Genomic DNA, 16986 nt, shown 5'->3' on the forward strand with positions numbered 1-16986 from the left:
TTACTGACCAGAAAACTTAGCTGAGAGTTGAATTAAGGGTTGAATTATTCTGTTTTTCAGTGAAATGCAGTCTTACAAATCAAAATCACTTCTTACAATCAGGAAAAACTCTGCACTTGTTTCTGGAACAACTGAATACCTGTTATTTTTCTTATCTTAGGGCAGAGGTTCAGTGTTCGCTTGGGAGAGGAAGGCAGTAATTAACTTTGTTACTCTTCTTTTTCTTCAGAGGAAACTTCTAGCACGCCCAGTCTACCATTAACTTCTCAAATTTGTTATCTGGGTGTCTTCTAGAGGCTCAAGATGATTTCCTTCACTGTGTGGTGAATTTTAGGCATGATCTAAAAGGGTATCCAAAAGATTCTTCCTTTTACTCTGAGCAGCAGTTGCCCATGTTTCTTTAGTCTGAATTAAACTGGCCGCAAAAATGAGTGCTGTGTCCAGACAGGTCCATGCTGAAAGTCTGTGAATACCCTGGAGGATGCTCTAGCTGTTGTAACTCAAAAGTGGGTCCTATCCTACAGAGAGCTCCTTGACAAAACAACAGCTTCCAAAAGACAGCACTGTTTGGTCTTTAAAGTAGAGTTTTGTTTATGGAATTTGTTTGTAGGCCAGTAGCAAATTCTGCTTTAACTTTACCAGTCAGGTTTACTAATAAAACATTCGCATGTACTGGAAGTGAAACAAAATCATCCTTGTCTCTTTTGGCCTGTCTGTCTAATGCAGAAAGTTCACACTGTAAAAACAGTTCTCATAGGCAAGAGGTTAGAGTCTTCAGTTTTCCTACATGATTTGCTAACCCTTTGCTTACTATAAAACCATTACTTATCACTCAAATACCTTTAGACTTTACCATAGTTATTAATCTGCTTGATGCGAAACAACTTTTGTATTTTTCTGGCTAATGTATTGTATGAGCTATAGGAGAACACCTGTCAGAAATTTATTGTCTGAAACATAGATAGGAGGAACTGCTTTTTAAAAAGAGTTTTGTTTTTGTATTCATTTGAGATAGAACAAGTTGAAGGAATTATTGGTTGAAGTAGAAGTCAAATGATTTAAATCAGATCTTGTGTGTGAATGCTTGCGTGCATGTGTATTTATTGAAGAAAATGTGTCTCAATTTGAGAACTGGAAAATTGGATATTTGATTTTAATTATATTTTTATTTATTTAAAAAAGTAGAAGTGGTCTTTCATTATTGATTTTTTTGTCCCACAGAATGACTTAAATTTTCCCTGCCTGTTTGGTTAAGACACAGGGGAACATCTTAAATCTGTGATAATTTCCAAGTTACATAATTTTAAGAGGCTTTCCTCTTATACAGAACACAAGGAGAAAAGAAATCCAGCTGGAAATCATTTCACTATTTTTGCTGTAAATTTTTTAATGTGTTTGTGATATGATGGTATTAATTTTCTTGCTAGATGCAGATGATTAATTTTTTCATCTGTATTAGGAATTAAATATTAATTGGGGATAATGAGTTGATCTACTCTCATGCTTATATCTGAGATCTTGTAGTATTATTCCATTCTTTTTTTAATTATATAGGGCATTTCTCCATTTTTGTGTGGTACTTATAGCCATAACCCTTATTTTGAAGGTTTTATATTGTAGATATTTGACTTAATATAAAATTACTTTTATGCAAGATAAAAGATGTAGAGTCTTACTCTAGTTCATCTTAGGATGCAAAGGAGAATAACTGGGCAAGGAATGTGGTTAAATAGGGCTTTTTTCCTTTTAAATTTATACTGCTAAATACACCAGGAGATCAACATCAAAATCAAATCCAAGGACTTCCATAGGCATTACAGTTCAATTTTAGTTACAAAAGCAAAGAAGTCTTTAAAAAGTTCTTCTACAGTCCATTTTTATTTTCTTGATGAAATGGTAACTAGATACCTGGTTAATCAGAGTTTAGTTTTATTCCAGACTTTGTTTTTATGTTGGGAGGAATTGAACTTTGATCTTGGTCACTTGTAAGTCTCCATAGTGAAACTGAACTCCTTTCATTTAACACTTAGTATGTTTGTGCATTAGGAAAACTTATTAGAGGAAAATTATGTTTATATGCAGACACAAAGTGTCTAAAATCATCTTTTATGAACAAAAATTAATGAGGGAGAATTTGTGCATCCACATACAAGTTTTCTTGAATTAAAGGAGAAAAACCAGACCCTGACAAAGGAGGGCTGGACTGAAAAACAGTACCCTCAATACTACAGAAATGAGGAAAAGAGGTAATGGGCAACAGAGAACTTTGTCCTGCTCTGAGATCCCCGAAGAATCCCCATCCCCTCCCCCCTGACCTCCTGCCAGAATGTTGGGTTTCAAAGAATGCGCAGATTAACGGATATCAGGAGTAGTGTGGCCCTGGGCTGAGGATAAGGATAATTTACCTGAGTAACAGTCCTGGCTGAATCATTACAGGCCTTCTACTTGGTATATCTCTCTGTAAGCGTAAAGGGAACTTAGCCAAGGAGCATTAAAACCATTGCTGTTGGAAGGAAGTCATATAGTAAGGAAACCACTGAAGGCCAAGAGAGAAAAGCAAGAACAGAAACACAGCCCCAAGGTCTGTAAGACTCACAGTTGGGCAGTACCCAACCATAAGGGAGCCAGCATAGATCTGAAGTGAATACCTGTGACAGAGGGTCTGCGTGTCAGGGAAATCTGCTGCTGCTGGACATAGGCCCTGCATCATCAACTGATTTACTAGGGCCATGTCAGTGGCAGCATCTGTGACACACTCTGCCTCTATACTGCCTTCTCTACGGAAAAACCAAGTGGCCTTGAAGGAGGGTAAGATAAAGTTTCAGACTTGGGCTCAGCAGAAGAGGGACTTGAGGCTGGGGCCAGTGCCAGGATCTTCATGTTTCAGTTTGAGGATTGTGTTGCTGTTGGTGATTTCTCTGCCAAGCTTGTACTGTGACCTGGGATCAGTATATTACTCTTCCTATGAAATAGTCACCCCCAAGAGTCTGACAGTGGAAGGAAGGGAAGATCAAGTGGAAAAGCTCTCCTATGTGCTATTTATGCAGGGCCAGAAGCAGCTGATTCACCTGAAGGTGAAGAGAGACTATTTTGTGAATAACTTTCCAGTCTTCAGCTACCACAGTGGCATCCTGGGGCAAGAAATGCCTTTCATCTCACATGACTGTCATTATGAAGGCTACATAGAAGGAGTCCCAGGTTCTTTTGTTTCTGTCAACACCTGTTCAGGCCTCAGGGGCGTCCTGATTAAGGAGGAAAAATCCTATGGCATTGAGCCCATTCACTCTTCAAAACGGTTTGAACATGTGTTGTACACCATGGCCCATGAAGCTCCAGTCTCCTGTAGTGTCACTTCCAATGACAGCCAAGTGGCATTCACCAGCCGGCAACAAGAGAGCAGCAAGCCTCGCAGTCGGCAGGCGCCATCCTACTTGTGGTCACACACCAAGTACGTGGAGATGTTTGTCGTGGTCGACAACCAGCGGTTCCAAATGTGGGGCAGTGACGTCAATGAGACAGTCCAGAGAGTAATGGACATCATTGCTCTGGCCAACAGCTTCACTAGGGGAATAAACACAGAGGTGGTGCTGGCTGGAATGGAGATTTGGACCGAGGGGGACCTCATAGAGGTCCCAGTGGACCTGCAAGTTGCACTCAGGAATTTCAATAGCTGGAGACAGGAGAGGCTCTTCCATCGTGTGAAGCATGATGTTGCCCACATGATCGTTGGACACCATCCTAAAGAGGATACGGGGCAGGCATTTCTCAGTGGTGCCTGTTCAAGTGATTTTGCAGCAGCCGTTGAATCCTTCCACCATGAGGATGTCCTCCTGTTTGCGGCGCTCATGGTCCATGAGCTCGGGCACAACTTGGGTATTCCGCATGACCATTCGGCCTGCGTTTGTAAAGATAAACCCTTTGGCCTCATGCGTGAAAATATCACTAAAGAAAGTGGCTTCAGCAACTGCAGCTCTGACTTCTTCTACCAGTTCCTCTGGGAACACAAAGGGGCCTGCCTATTTAACAAGCCTGGGCCCAAAGGCCGCTTACGGAGGGACTCTCGCTGTGGAAATGGTGTTGTAGAAGAGGATGAGCAGTGTGACTGTGGTTCTGACTGTGACGATCACCCATGCTGTGACCAAACATGTAGGCTGAAGGAGAATGCAGAGTGTAGTGATGGACTCTGCTGTGTTAAATGCCAACTGAAATATAAGGGATTCATGTGCCGTCCTGCTTTGGGGGAGTGTGACCTCCCAGAGTATTGTGATGGTTCCTCTGGAGAATGCCCCATAGACAGCTATAAGATAGATGGTACAATGTGTGATAGAATTCACTATTGCGCTGGAGGTCGCTGTAAGAACCCTGATAATCAATGCATGGATATATATGGGTTCTCTGCAAGGTCTGCCCCAGAAAACTGTTACATTTCAATGAACAGAAAAGGGGACCGGTTTGGAAACTGTGGTATTACCAACTCACCTAGGTTAAGATATTTGAAGTGTGTAGATGATAATATATTTTGTGGGAAACTTATATGTACAAATGTTAGACAGGTACCACAAATCAAACCAAATCATACACTGATCCAGGTCGCTCATGAAGATGACTGGTGCTGGAGCATGGATGCCTATAACACCACTGATATCCCTGATGATGGAGATGTGCACACTGGCACTCTTTGTGCTCCAAACAAAGTCTGTGTAAATTACTCTTGTACTGATTATGCTGTGCTCAAGTATGACTGCAAACCAGCAGAAATGTGTAATGGGAAAGGAGTTTGCAACAATTTTAGGCACTGCCATTGTGAGGCTGGCTATGCTCCCCCTGACTGCAGAGGTCCAGGAGATGGTGGTAGTGTAGACAGTGGTCCACCTGGCAAACCAATTGAAATTCAAAGTGGAGGTGTAGGTGGCGGTTCTTTTCATCATAGCATTGAGTTTAGGAATGTTGGCAAGCTAATTTTCATACTCCCTTCATTTCTTTTAATATTGTTGTTAGTTTTAATATTTTGCATTATCCTCAGGGTTGTAACGGAGTCAGTAGAGACCCTAGGGCGTACCTCGGAGGACAGTTCAGAGGAAACCACTAGCGAGGGATTCTTAACGGAGTTTCTACCAGTGGGGCTACGGGAGAAGGAGTCAGAAGAGAAAGACCAAGAAAAGGAGGGCCCCCCACCGGAGGAGGCCCCCTCGCTGCCGCTGGAGGCTCCCCCGCCGCCGGAGGCCCCACCACCAGGAGAACCAGCACCATAAGAGGTAGCAGGTGAAGGAAAAGGATAACCAAAGGCAGAAGTGTATTGGTGGAAGAATCCAAAAATATCGAATATCTCAAGCACTGAGTGGGAAAGAGGGGCTCAGAGAAGCAAAGGTGAAGTGAGAATTGATGGCTCCTGTAGCTCTGACCAGGATATATAGTCTACAGAAACATACTAACATGGGAACAGAGATGCCCCTGCTTTCAGTATTCATTTTAGTAATTTGGTTATATATTCATATATGAACTCATATAAAATATTCTATATTTTTGCTTTTTTCCCATTTCATGAAACAATTTTATTTAAGCTCTTCTCATGAATCATACCTATCAATATCATCTTTCATTTGGGCCAATTTCTGATCTGAAATTACTTTTCAGGGCCTACCATCTTCCATCTATATTGTTTGATACACAGTATTATCTCTACCTATGACTATCACAGGGTCATTAATCCCACTCATAACACATTATCTTAAAAATGTTATCTGTTCAGTAATCTAATTTGCCCCAGAAGTTGCTATTCACGAATAAAAGGTAATTTAAAATAAATAAAAAGCTATTTTAAGATGAAGCATCACTTCAGACTCCATACAGCCTAGTCCTTGAGGCTTCTTTATTTGGGGGCTCTCTTGGAAGGGGCTACATCTGATCCAGGGTGGTCCAATCACCCTGGGTCTGGGTGCATGGGGGAAGGGGAGCAACCTAGGCAAGAGACAACTCCTAGTGTGGAGTTCAATTGGAAGTATTAATTGTTCCTTCTTTTCTGTTTTTCTACTTCACTTATTATATTTATTTCTCATTTCCTTTTTAAGTTAACATATTGTTGACTGACAGTCCAAAGGAACAGAGCTTTGGAGGGTAGTCAATTGTCTGTAACGAGAGCACAAAGCACATACAATATAACATTATGCATTCTGTGCAAGACACTGTGCTACTTTACATTTGTTGTCTTAATTTAATCCTCCCATCCACCCTATGAGACCTCCATCTTGTACATGAAGAAACAGAGACCAAAGACTTTTGCTCTAGAGCTGGTAAGGGGTGGAACCTGCATACCGCCCCAGGTATGACTGAATCTACATTCGCCACTGCCTCGTGAGCCTTTTCCTTTAGTAAAAAAAAGTGAGCAGGAAGACAACTGACATGTCCTTAATTGGCCAGAACGTGGCTTCTTCCTCAGTGACTCTAATGAAACAGAAGCCTTACAAATGGATGTTGATCTCTATCATGAACCTACCACACTGTGTAGTCATGATCGATGAAAGAGTCTTATCCCCGATTACATCCTGACATCATGGAGTGGCAGGTTTGTATCCTATTCAGCTCTGAGAGCCCAGATCACTGTAGGTGCTCAGTAAATGTTGACCAAGTGAATGACTTAACCAGGGCCAACCTTTAAATAGGAAGGTAACTTGTATGGATGCCCTTGCTAATCCCTAGGCATGGCACAACCGAAACCTTGCTCAGGTGCAGTGTTGCTACAGGTTGAGTGTTCTGAGTCTTGGGGAAATTCCTGAGCATCAGTCCCTGACGGTACATTTGCTGAATCCCTCTTCTAACTGCCCAATCCTATGTGAGCAGAAAAGAGCAAACAAAAGGAGGACAAGACCTAGGCTCTGCTTTCAAGAAGCTTATGTTAATTACTTTTGGTGGAACAAAACTGAACTTCAGAGCAAAATCCAAAATCAAGCCTTCAGTTATGTAAGTTTCCAGGCCACGAGATTTGCTGGTAATCAAATCTCAGGACATTGTACGCCAGAAGGTCAAGATTCATGGTGAAAGCACACTATTAGTTGGAAGTCACCTGAGAGCTTTGAGAACGAGAGTGAAACTGGGTAAATGAAGGCCTCCAAGGGTAAACCTGTCATTAGAGACTTCTGAAAAAGATGTGGAGGATTTCTGCTGAGAAGCACTTCAGTGGAAAACAGAAGCGGCAATCTTCCTAAGTGCACATGCTAATGATGACTATAATAAAAGCTAGTAAGCATCAGTCTTTTTTAAAAAAACCTGAAGAAATAGAAGGGAATCATGATTTAGGTATGGGGTAAATATGCTTAGCTAACTCAAAGGTGTTCTTTAAAAACCAAAAGTCAGGTAGATAATTGGGAATCAATCAGTAAAACCTATTTAGGATTTCACAATATTTGACAACAAAGTTTACAAAAATTTAGCAAATATGGAAGTTGTATAGACTATTTAAAATGTTTAGTTGCTGTCTTTATGACTGACCCTCAAGTTTACAAGACTAGGTTAAAGGCAGGAAACAAAGGTTAGGACAGCTATTTGAATGAACTTCCTCTGAAAGAGTGATCAAAAAATGAACATATTTATAAATTGTCAGGTGAATCTTAAAATGTGTGGAAACCCCAGAGCCTGGGGATTGAAGGCTGAAGCTCTTTAGGATAGACTGGAGCAGGGAAGTGACCAGTTTTTGTTTTCTTTTAATCAGTCATCAATTTTATACACATCAGTGTATACATGTCAATCCCAATCGCCCAATTCAGCACACCACCATCCCCACCCCGCCGCGGTTTTCCCCCCTTGGTGTCCATACGTTTGTTCTCTACATCTGTGTCTCAACTTCTGCCCTGCAACCCGGTTCATCTGTACCATTTTTCTAGGTTCCACATACATGCGTTAATATACGATATTTGTTTTTCTCTTTCTGACTCACTTCACTCTGTATGACAGTCTCTAGATCCATCCACATCTCTACAAATGACCCAATTTCGTTCCTTTTTATGGCTGAGTAATATCCCATTGTATATATGTACCACATCTTCTTTATCCATTTGTCTGTCGATGGGCATTTAGGTTGCTTCCATGTCCTGGCTATTGTAAATAGTGCTGCAATAAACACGGGGGTGCATGTGTCTTTCTGAATTATGGTTTTCTCTGGGTATATGCCCGGTAGTGGGATTGCTGGGTCATATGGTAGTTCTATTTTTAGTTTTTTAAGGAACCTCCATACTGTTCTCCATAGTGGCTGTATCAATTTACATTCCCACCAACAGTGCAAGAGGGTTCCCTTTTCTCTTCCACACCCTCTCCAGCTTTTGTTGTTTGTAGATTTTCTGATGATGCCCCTTCTAACTGGTGTGAGGTGTTATCTCATTGTAGTTTTGATTTGCATTTCTCTAATAATTAGTGATGTTGAGCAGCTTTTCATGTGCTTCTTGGCCATCTGTATGTCTTCTTTGGAGAAATGTCTGTTTAGGTCTTCTGCCCATTTTTGGACTGGGTTGTTTTTTTGATACTGAGCTGCATAAGCTGTTTATATATTTTGGAGATTAATCCTTTGTCCGTTGATTCATTTGCAAATATTTCCTCCCATTCTGAGGGTTGTCTTTTTGTCTTCTTTGTAGTTTCCTTTGCTGTGCAAAAGCTTTTAAGTTTCATTAGGTCCCATTTGTTTATTTTTGTTATTACTCTAGGAGGTGGATCAAAAAAGATCTTGCTGTGACTTATGTCAAAGAGTGTTCTTCCTATGTTTTCCTCTAAGAGTTTTATAGTGTCCGGTCTTACATTTAGGTCTCTAATCCATTTTGAGTTTATTTTTGTGTATGGTGTTAGGGAGTGTTCTAATTTCATTCTTTTACATGTAGCTGTCCAGTTTTCCCAGCACCATTTATAGAAGAGACTGTCTTTTCTCCATTGTATATCCTTGCCTCCTTTGTATATCCTTGCCTACTTTGTCATAGATTAGTTGACCATAGGTGCGTGGGTTTATCTCTGGGCTTTCTATCCTGTTCCATTGATCTATATTTCTGTTTTTGTGCCAGCACCATATTGTCTTGGTTACTGTAGCTTTGTAGTATAGTCTGAAGTGAGGGAGTCTGATTCCTCCAACTCCGTTTTTTTCCCTCAAGACTGCTTTGGCTATTCGGGGTCTTTTGTGTCTCCATACAAATTTTAAGAATTTTTATTCTACTTCTGTAAAAAATGCCATTGGTAATTTGATAGGGATTGCATTGAATCTGTAGATTGCTTTGGGTAGTATAGTCATTTTCACAATATTGATTCTTCCAATCCAAGAACATGGTATATCTCTCCATCTGTTGGTATCATCTTTAATTTCTTTCATCAGTGTCTTATAGTTTTCTGCATACAGATCTTTTGTCTCCCTAGGTAGGCTTATTCCTAGGTATTTTATTCTTTTTGTTGCAATGGTAAATGGGAGTGTTTCCTTAATTTCTCTTTCAGATTTTTAATCGTTAGTGTATAGGAATGCAAGAGATTTCTGTGCATTAATTTTGTATCCTTCAACTTTACCAGATTCATTGATTAGCTCTAGTAGTTTTCTGGTGGCATCTTTAGGATTCTCTATGTATAGTATCATGTCATCTGCAAACACTGACAGTTTTACTTCTTCTTTTCCAATTTGTATTCCTTTTATTTCTTTTTCTTCTCTGATTGCCATTGCTAGGACTTCCAAAACTATGTTGAATAATAGTGGTGAGAGTGGACATCCTTGTCTTGTTCTTGATCTTAGAGGAAATGCTTTCAGTTTTTCACCATTGAGAATGATGTTTGCTGTGGTTTGTCTTATATGGCCTTTATTATGTTGAGATAAGTTCCCTCTATGCCCACTTTCTGGAGAGTTTTTATCATAAATGGGTGTTGAATTTTGTCAAAAGCTTTTTCTGCATCTATTGAGATGATCATATGGTTTTTCTTCTTCAATTTGTTAATATGGTGTATCACATTGATTGATTTGCATATATTGAAGAATCCTTGCATCTCTGGGATAAATCCCACTTGATCATGGTGTATGATCCTTTTAATGTGCTGTTGGATTCTGTTTGCTAGTATTTCGTTGAGGATTTTTGCATCTATATTCATGAGTGATATTGGTCTGTAATTTTCTTTTTTTGTAGTATCTTCGTCTGGTTTTGGTATCAGGGTGATGGTGGCCTCGTAAAATGAGTTTGGGAGTGTTCCTTCCTCTGCAATTTTTTGGAAGAGTTTGAGAAGGATGGGTGTTAGCTCTTCTCTAAATATTTGATACAATTCACCCGTGAAGCCATCTGGTCCTGGACTTTTGTTTGTTGGAAGATTTTTAATCACAGTTTCAATTTCATTATTTGTGATTGGTCTGTTTATATTTTCTATTTCCTCCTGGTTCAGCCTTGGAAGGCTATACCTTTCTAAGAATTTGTCCATTTCTTCCAGGTTGTCCATTTTATCAGCATAGAGTTGATTGTAGTAGTCTCTTAGGATGCTTTGTACTTCTGCGGTGTCTGTTGTAACTTCTCCTTTTTCATTTCTAATTTTATTGATTTGAGTCCTCTCCCTTTTTTTCTTGATGAGTCTGGCTAATGGTTTATCAATTTTGTTTACCTTCTCAAAGAACCAGCTTTTAGTTTTATTGATCTTTGCTATTGTTTTGTTTCTGTTTCATTTATTTCTGCTCTGATCTTTATGATTTCTTTCCTTCTACTAACTTTGGGTTTTGTTTGTTCTTCTTTCTCTAGTTCCTTTAGGTGTAGGGTTAGATTGTTTATTTGAGATTTTTCTTGTTTCTTGAGGTAGGATTGTATTGCTATACACTTCCCTCTTAGAAACACTTTTGCTGCATCCCATAGGTTTTGGATTGTTGTGTTTTCATTGTCATTTGTCTCTAGGTATTTTTTTATTTCCTCTTTGATTTCTTCAGTGATCTCTTGGTTATTTAGTAACGTATTGTTTAGCCTCCATGTGTTTGTGTTTTTTACGTTTTTTCCCTGTAATTGATTTCTAATCTCATAGTGTTGTGGTCAGAAAAGATGTTTGATACGATTTCAATTTTCTTAAATTTACTGAGGCTTGATTTGTGACCCAAGATGTGATCTATCCAGGAGAATGTTCCGTGAGCACTTGAGAAGAAAGTGTAATCTGCTGTTTTTGGATGGAATGTCCTATAAATATCAATTAAATCTATCTGGTCTATTGTGTCATTTAAAGCTTGTGTTTCCTTATTAATTGTCTGTTTGGATGATCTGTCCATTGGTGTAAGTGAGGTGTTAAGGTCCCCCACTCTTATCGTGTTACTGTCGATTTCCTCTTTTATAGCTGTTAGCAGTTGCCTTATGTATTGAGGTGCTCCTATGTTGGGCGCATATATATTTATAATACATCTTCTTCTTGGATTGATCCCTTGAGCATTATGTAGTGCCCTTCCTTGTCTCTTGTAACATTCTTTATTTTAAAGTCTATTTTATCTGACATGAGTACTGCTATTCCAGGTTTCTTTTGATTTCCATTGGCATGGAAAATCTTTTTCCATCACCTCACTTTCAGTCTGTATGTGTCCCTAGGTCTGAAGTGGGTCTCTTGTAGACAGCATATATATGGGTCTTGTTTTTGTATCCATTCAGCAAGCCTGTGTCTTTTGGTTGGAGCATTTAATCCATTCACATTTAAGGTAATTATCGATACGTATGTTCCTATGGCCATTTTCTTAATTGTTTTGGGTTTGTTTTTGTAGGTCCTTTTCTTCTCTTCAGTTTCCCACTTAGAGAAGTTCCTTTAGCATTTGTTGTAGAGCTGGTTTGGTGGTGCTGAATTCTCTTAGCTTTTGCTTGTCTGTAAAGCTTTTGATTTCTCCATCGAATTTGAATGAGATCCTTGCCAGGTAGAGTAATCTTGGTTGTAGGTTCTTCCCTTTCATCACTTTAAGTATGTCATGCCACTCCCTTCTGGCTTGTAGAGTTTCTGCTGAGAAATCAGCTGTTAACGTTATGGGAGTTCCCTTGTATGTTATTTTTCGTTTTTCCCTTGCTGCTTTCAATAATTTTTCTTTGTCTTTAATTTTTGCCAATTTGATTACTATGTGTCTCAGCGTTTTTCTCCTTGGGTTTGTCCTGTATGGGACTCTGTGCGCTTCCTGGACTTGGGTGGCTATTTCCTTTCCCATGTTAGGGAAGTTTTTGACTATAATCTCTTCAAATATTTTCTCAGGTACTTTCTCTCTTTTCCTTTTGGGACCCCTATAATGCGAATGTTGTTGCTTTTAATGTTGTCCCAGAGGTCTCTTAGGCTGTCTTCATTTCTTTTCATTCTTTTTTCTTTATTCTGTTCCGCAGCAGTGAATTCCACCATTCTGTCTTCCAGGTCACTTATTCGTTCTTCTGCCTCAGTTATTCTGCTATTGATTCCTTCTAGTGTAGTTTTCATTTCAGTTATTGTATTGTTCATCTCTGTTTGTTTGTTCTTTCATTCTTCTAGGTCTTTGTTAAACATTTCTTGCATCTTCTCGATCTTTGCCTCCATTCTTTTCCCGAGGTCCTGGATCATCTTCACTATCATTATTCTGAATTCTTTTTCTGGAAGGTTGCCTATCTCCACTTCATTTAGTTGTTTTTCTGGGGTTTTATCTTGTGGCTTCATCTGGTACATAGCCCTCTGCCTGTTCATTTTGTCTATCTTTCTGTGAATGTGGTTTTTGTTCCACAGGCTGCAGGATTGTATTTCTTCTTGCTTCTGCTGTCTGCCCTCTCTATGTGAAGTTTTAACTGTCCTATTCCCATAGCTGTCTCCTCAGGTCCCCACGAGTCATCTCAACTACAACTCAACTGCATCATCTCAACTACAATGGCTGTGAAAACAGGCAGCCTAGCACACAGTGGAATGGGCAGAACACTTTGGAGCTCCCTCAAAAGCCCTATCCCCATAGCACTGTTACTAATTTGCATGTCTCGCAGGTCCCTGGAAAATCCCCATTCACAGGACTTGTCTTGCTATAAAACTCGTACAAGAATGCATAAGGCAAAAATTTCATGGCATTGGATTTGGCAAAGGTTTCTCGGATATGACACCAAAGGCACAGGCAAGAAAAGAAAAAACAGACAAAATGGACTTTATGAAAATTTAGAAATTTTGTGCATCAAAAAATACTATTAACAGAGTGAAAAGGCAACCCACAGAATGAGAGAAAATATTTGCAACTCAAATATCTGATAAGGGATTAATATCCAGAATATATAGAGAACTCCTAAAACTCAACAACAACAAAAAAAACAAATGGCCTGATTCAAAAAACGGGCAAAGGACTCAAACGGACATTTCTCCAAAGAAGATACATGAATGGCCTACTGCACATGAAAAGATGCTCAATGTCACTAATCCTTAGGGAAATGCAAATCTAAACTACAATGAGATACCACCTCATATCCATTAGGATGGCCACTATAAAAACAAAAAGAAACAGAAAAGAACAAGTGTTGGAGAGGAGGTGGAGAAAACTGGAACCCCTGTGCACTGTTGGTGGGAACGTAAAATGGTACAGATGCTGTGGAATGGTATGGCAGTTCCTCAAAAAATTAAAAATAGAAGACCGTATGATCCAGCAACTCCACTTCTGGTTATAAGCCCAAAAGAATTGAACGCAGGATCCTGAAGGGATATTTGTAGGTCCATGTTCAAAGCAGCATTAATTCATAATAGCTAAAATAAGGAAGCAACCTGAGTGCCCATAGAGGGGTGAATGGATAAGCAGAATGTGGGATATACACACAATGTAATATTACTCACCCATAAAAAGAAAGGAAATTCTGCAATATGTCACAACATGGATGGACCTTGAGGACATTATGCTAAATGAAGTGAGCCAGTCACAAAAAGGCAAATACTGTATGATTCCACTTAAATGAGGTACTTGAGTAGTAAAATCACAGAGACAGAAAATTGGATGGTGGTTGCTAGGGGCTGGGGGAAAGCAGACAGTGGGGATTTATAGTTTAATGAGTATAGAGTTTCAGTTTCACACAATGAAAAGAGTTCTGGGGATGGACAGTAGTAATGGCAACACAATATATAACAGTACTTAATACCACTGAAGTGTATATGTATAAATGGTTAAGATGGTAAATTTTATGTTCTGAATGTTTTAACAGAATTTAAAAAATCAGAAGAAAAAGATGAAATACTTTTCCACTCTAAGAGACACCATCAAGACAGTGAAAAGACAGCCCACAGAATGGGAGAAAATATTTGCAAATTATGTACTTGATGGAGACTAGTACCCAGGAAATATTAATAACTCTTACAACTCAACAAGAAAAAGACACCCCATTTTAAAAGGGCAAAAGATGTGAATAGATGCCTCTCCATAGAAGATATAAATGAGCAATAAGAATATGAAAAGCTGTGCAACATCACTAATTATTTGGGAAGTGCAAATCAGAACTGCAGTGAGATACCCCTTACATCCACTAGGATGGCTATAATCAAAAAGACAGACAATAACACATGTCAGCGAAGATGTGGAAAAATTGGAATCCCCATTCACTGCTGGCAGGAGTGTAAAATTGTGCAGCTACTTTGGAAAACAGTTGGGCAGTTCCTCAAAGGCTAAACATAATTATCACATGACCAAGCAATTCTAAGTATCCACCCAAGGGGTATGAAAACATATTTCTTTACAAAACCTTGTACTGAAATGTCCATAGCACTATTATTTGTAATAGTCAAACAGTGGAAACAACCAGGATATTCATCAACTGACGAATCAAAAAATATGGTACATCCATATGAAAAGAATGTTATTTGGCCAAAAGGAAATGTACTGATACCTGCTACAACATGGCTAATCTTTGAACGCATTATGCTAGGTGAAATAAGCCAGTCAAAGAAGACTACAACATGTAGGATTCCATTGCTATGAATTGTCCAGAATAGACAAAATCATAGAGATAGAAAGTAGAGTAGTGATAACCAGGGGCTGGAAGGAGCTGAGAATGGACAGCGACTGCTAATGGACACGGGAGTTTTGTTTTGGAGTGAGGAAAATGTTCTAAAATTGTTTGTGGTGATGACTGTATAACTTTCTGAACATACTACAAATCACTGAATTGTACACTTTGAAGGATGAATATTCTGGCATGTGACTTTATATCTCAATAAAGCTATTATTAAAAGACAAGTAAAATAAAATGACATAATTCTGGGATGCGTATTTAGGAAGCAAAATAATAAAGAAAGTGATTAGTAGTTACCATAAAAGACAAGATCATGATCTCTCTGAAGCAGGAGGATATGTGATTGGCAGGGGCACATAGGTGACTTCTATGAAGTTAAAACTGTTGATTACCTCATTAAGGTTGTACTTTCATAGCTCTTTCTCTCTCTCTCTCTCTCTCTCTCTCTCTCTCTCTCTCCCCCTCTCTCTTTCTCGGTAAAATATACTTAACATTAAGTTAATCATCTTAACCATTTTTTAAGTGTACAGTTCATTGGCATTAAATACATTCACATTGTTGTGCAACCATCATCAACACCCATTTCCAGAACTTTTCATCATCCCAAACTGAAAGTCTGCACGCATTAGACAAGAACTCCCCATTACTCTACTCCCCCACCCATGGTAAACTATTCTGCTTTCTGCCTCTATGAACTTGACTATTTGTGGAAGCTCATATACGTGAGATTATATGGTATTTGCCCTTTTGTGTCTGGCTTAGCTGTTCTCATTTTACCAATTTACTGAAAGATACATTTATGTTTTATGCACATTTTGTGACTGGGCTATGAGTCAAAATAAAAAATTTCAGAAAAGAAAAAAGGAGTGATGCAAATTGGAACAGAATGTCTCTCGATACTCTTTCAAAGAATTTCATTATAAACCAGAGAGGAGGAGAAACTGGACAGTGACTGGAGGGTGACGTGGGCTGAGACAGATGGTTTTCTAAAGGTGAGAAATTACAGCGAATAATAAGATTGGATCCAGTGGACAAACAGATGTTGAAGATGTAAAAGAGAGAAGGGAGAAATGGAAGAGTGAAGTCCATGAGAAACTGAAAGGGAAGGACACCCCCACGCACAAGTAAAAGGATTGGTCTTGGATTGGAGTATGGACAATTTATCCACTTTAGCGGGGGGAACATTTAGATACAGGTGGACTCATGCAGTGTCTACATGTGGAGGTATTCTTTTGATTGCTTCTATTTTTTCTCAGTGAAATATGAGGCAAGAAGAAATTTGGAGAGTGAACCAAACAGCAAAATGCAGTAAGAAGTACAATACATTATGAGATCATGACTGTGCCATTAGTCAGCATGGTTATCGTGGGTTTTTCTGAAGACATTTTCAGATGTTCAGGGCAGGCATGAAGCAAGTACAAACCCATAAGATACATCAGATGAGACACCACAGCAACCATACCTGGGAGCTATTTATTCATTCAATAAATAATTCTTGTTCATCTACTCTTAGACAAGCACTCTTCTAGACCTAGGGGAGTGTATAAGGATGAACAAACAAAGTGGGCACTGAACACATGGAGGTCATACACTAACACAGGGGAGATTTTTAGGATACGTAGTCTTCAACAGGCAAAATCTTAAGATACTGCTAGCTATGTCAGGACCAGCCCAAGAATGGTAATAGGCCTGGAGATAGCAACCAATGTGCCCATGATAATTGCACAAAGGGGAGACTGCTCTGTTGGCATCTCCCATACACACTTTTGGACAGTGTTATAAACAGAACTTGAGAAACTGAATTCTGATGATGTTAAAAAAAAAAAAAAAAAAGGAATTGTCGCTTGTTCCACGGGTGACCAACGCATTCGGGTTTATCTTGGGGCACGGGGCAGCCACCCCACTGGCCTTATCTAACTGACTGGTCTGTGAGATGTGCACAGCACTATAATGCCTCACTGTGGGATAAAGAACACCACAGTTATAATGTCCATGTGGTACAGAGCAAGAGCTTTAGAAGAGGGGAAATGGGCAATGGAGTGTGTCCACCAAA

General features: G+C 39.3%; 2 protein-coding genes across 7 annotated transcripts in view; one reads left to right on the forward strand and one right to left on the reverse strand.

Moving 5' to 3' along the window:
* The window catches only part of TMEM116 (transmembrane protein 116), a 233242-nt gene that overhangs the window by 69913 nt on the left and 146343 nt on the right, over positions 1-16986 (reverse strand). The window contains exon 11 of one of the 6 annotated variants that reach the window (XM_061169116.1): positions 178-341. The exons of the other annotated variants lie outside the window; for them this stretch is intronic. Coding sequence (XP_061025099.1) covers positions 291-341 — 51 coding nt within the window. The 3' untranslated portion in view covers positions 178-290. Of the gene's footprint in view, positions 1-177; positions 342-16986 lie in introns of those variants that run through there. 6 annotated transcript variants of the gene reach the window in all.
* Positions 2730-5252, forward strand: LOC133075867 (disintegrin and metalloproteinase domain-containing protein 1a-like). The gene has a single exon (XM_061170270.1). It carries the CDS (start codon positions 2730-2732, stop codon positions 5250-5252), a length of 2523 nt encoding a protein of 840 aa, XP_061026253.1.

This window comes from Eubalaena glacialis, chromosome 15 (genome assembly GCF_028564815.1).
Source record: "Eubalaena glacialis isolate mEubGla1 chromosome 15, mEubGla1.1.hap2.+ XY, whole genome shotgun sequence".
NCBI classification, from domain to species: Eukaryota; Metazoa; Chordata; class Mammalia; order Artiodactyla; family Balaenidae; genus Eubalaena; species Eubalaena glacialis.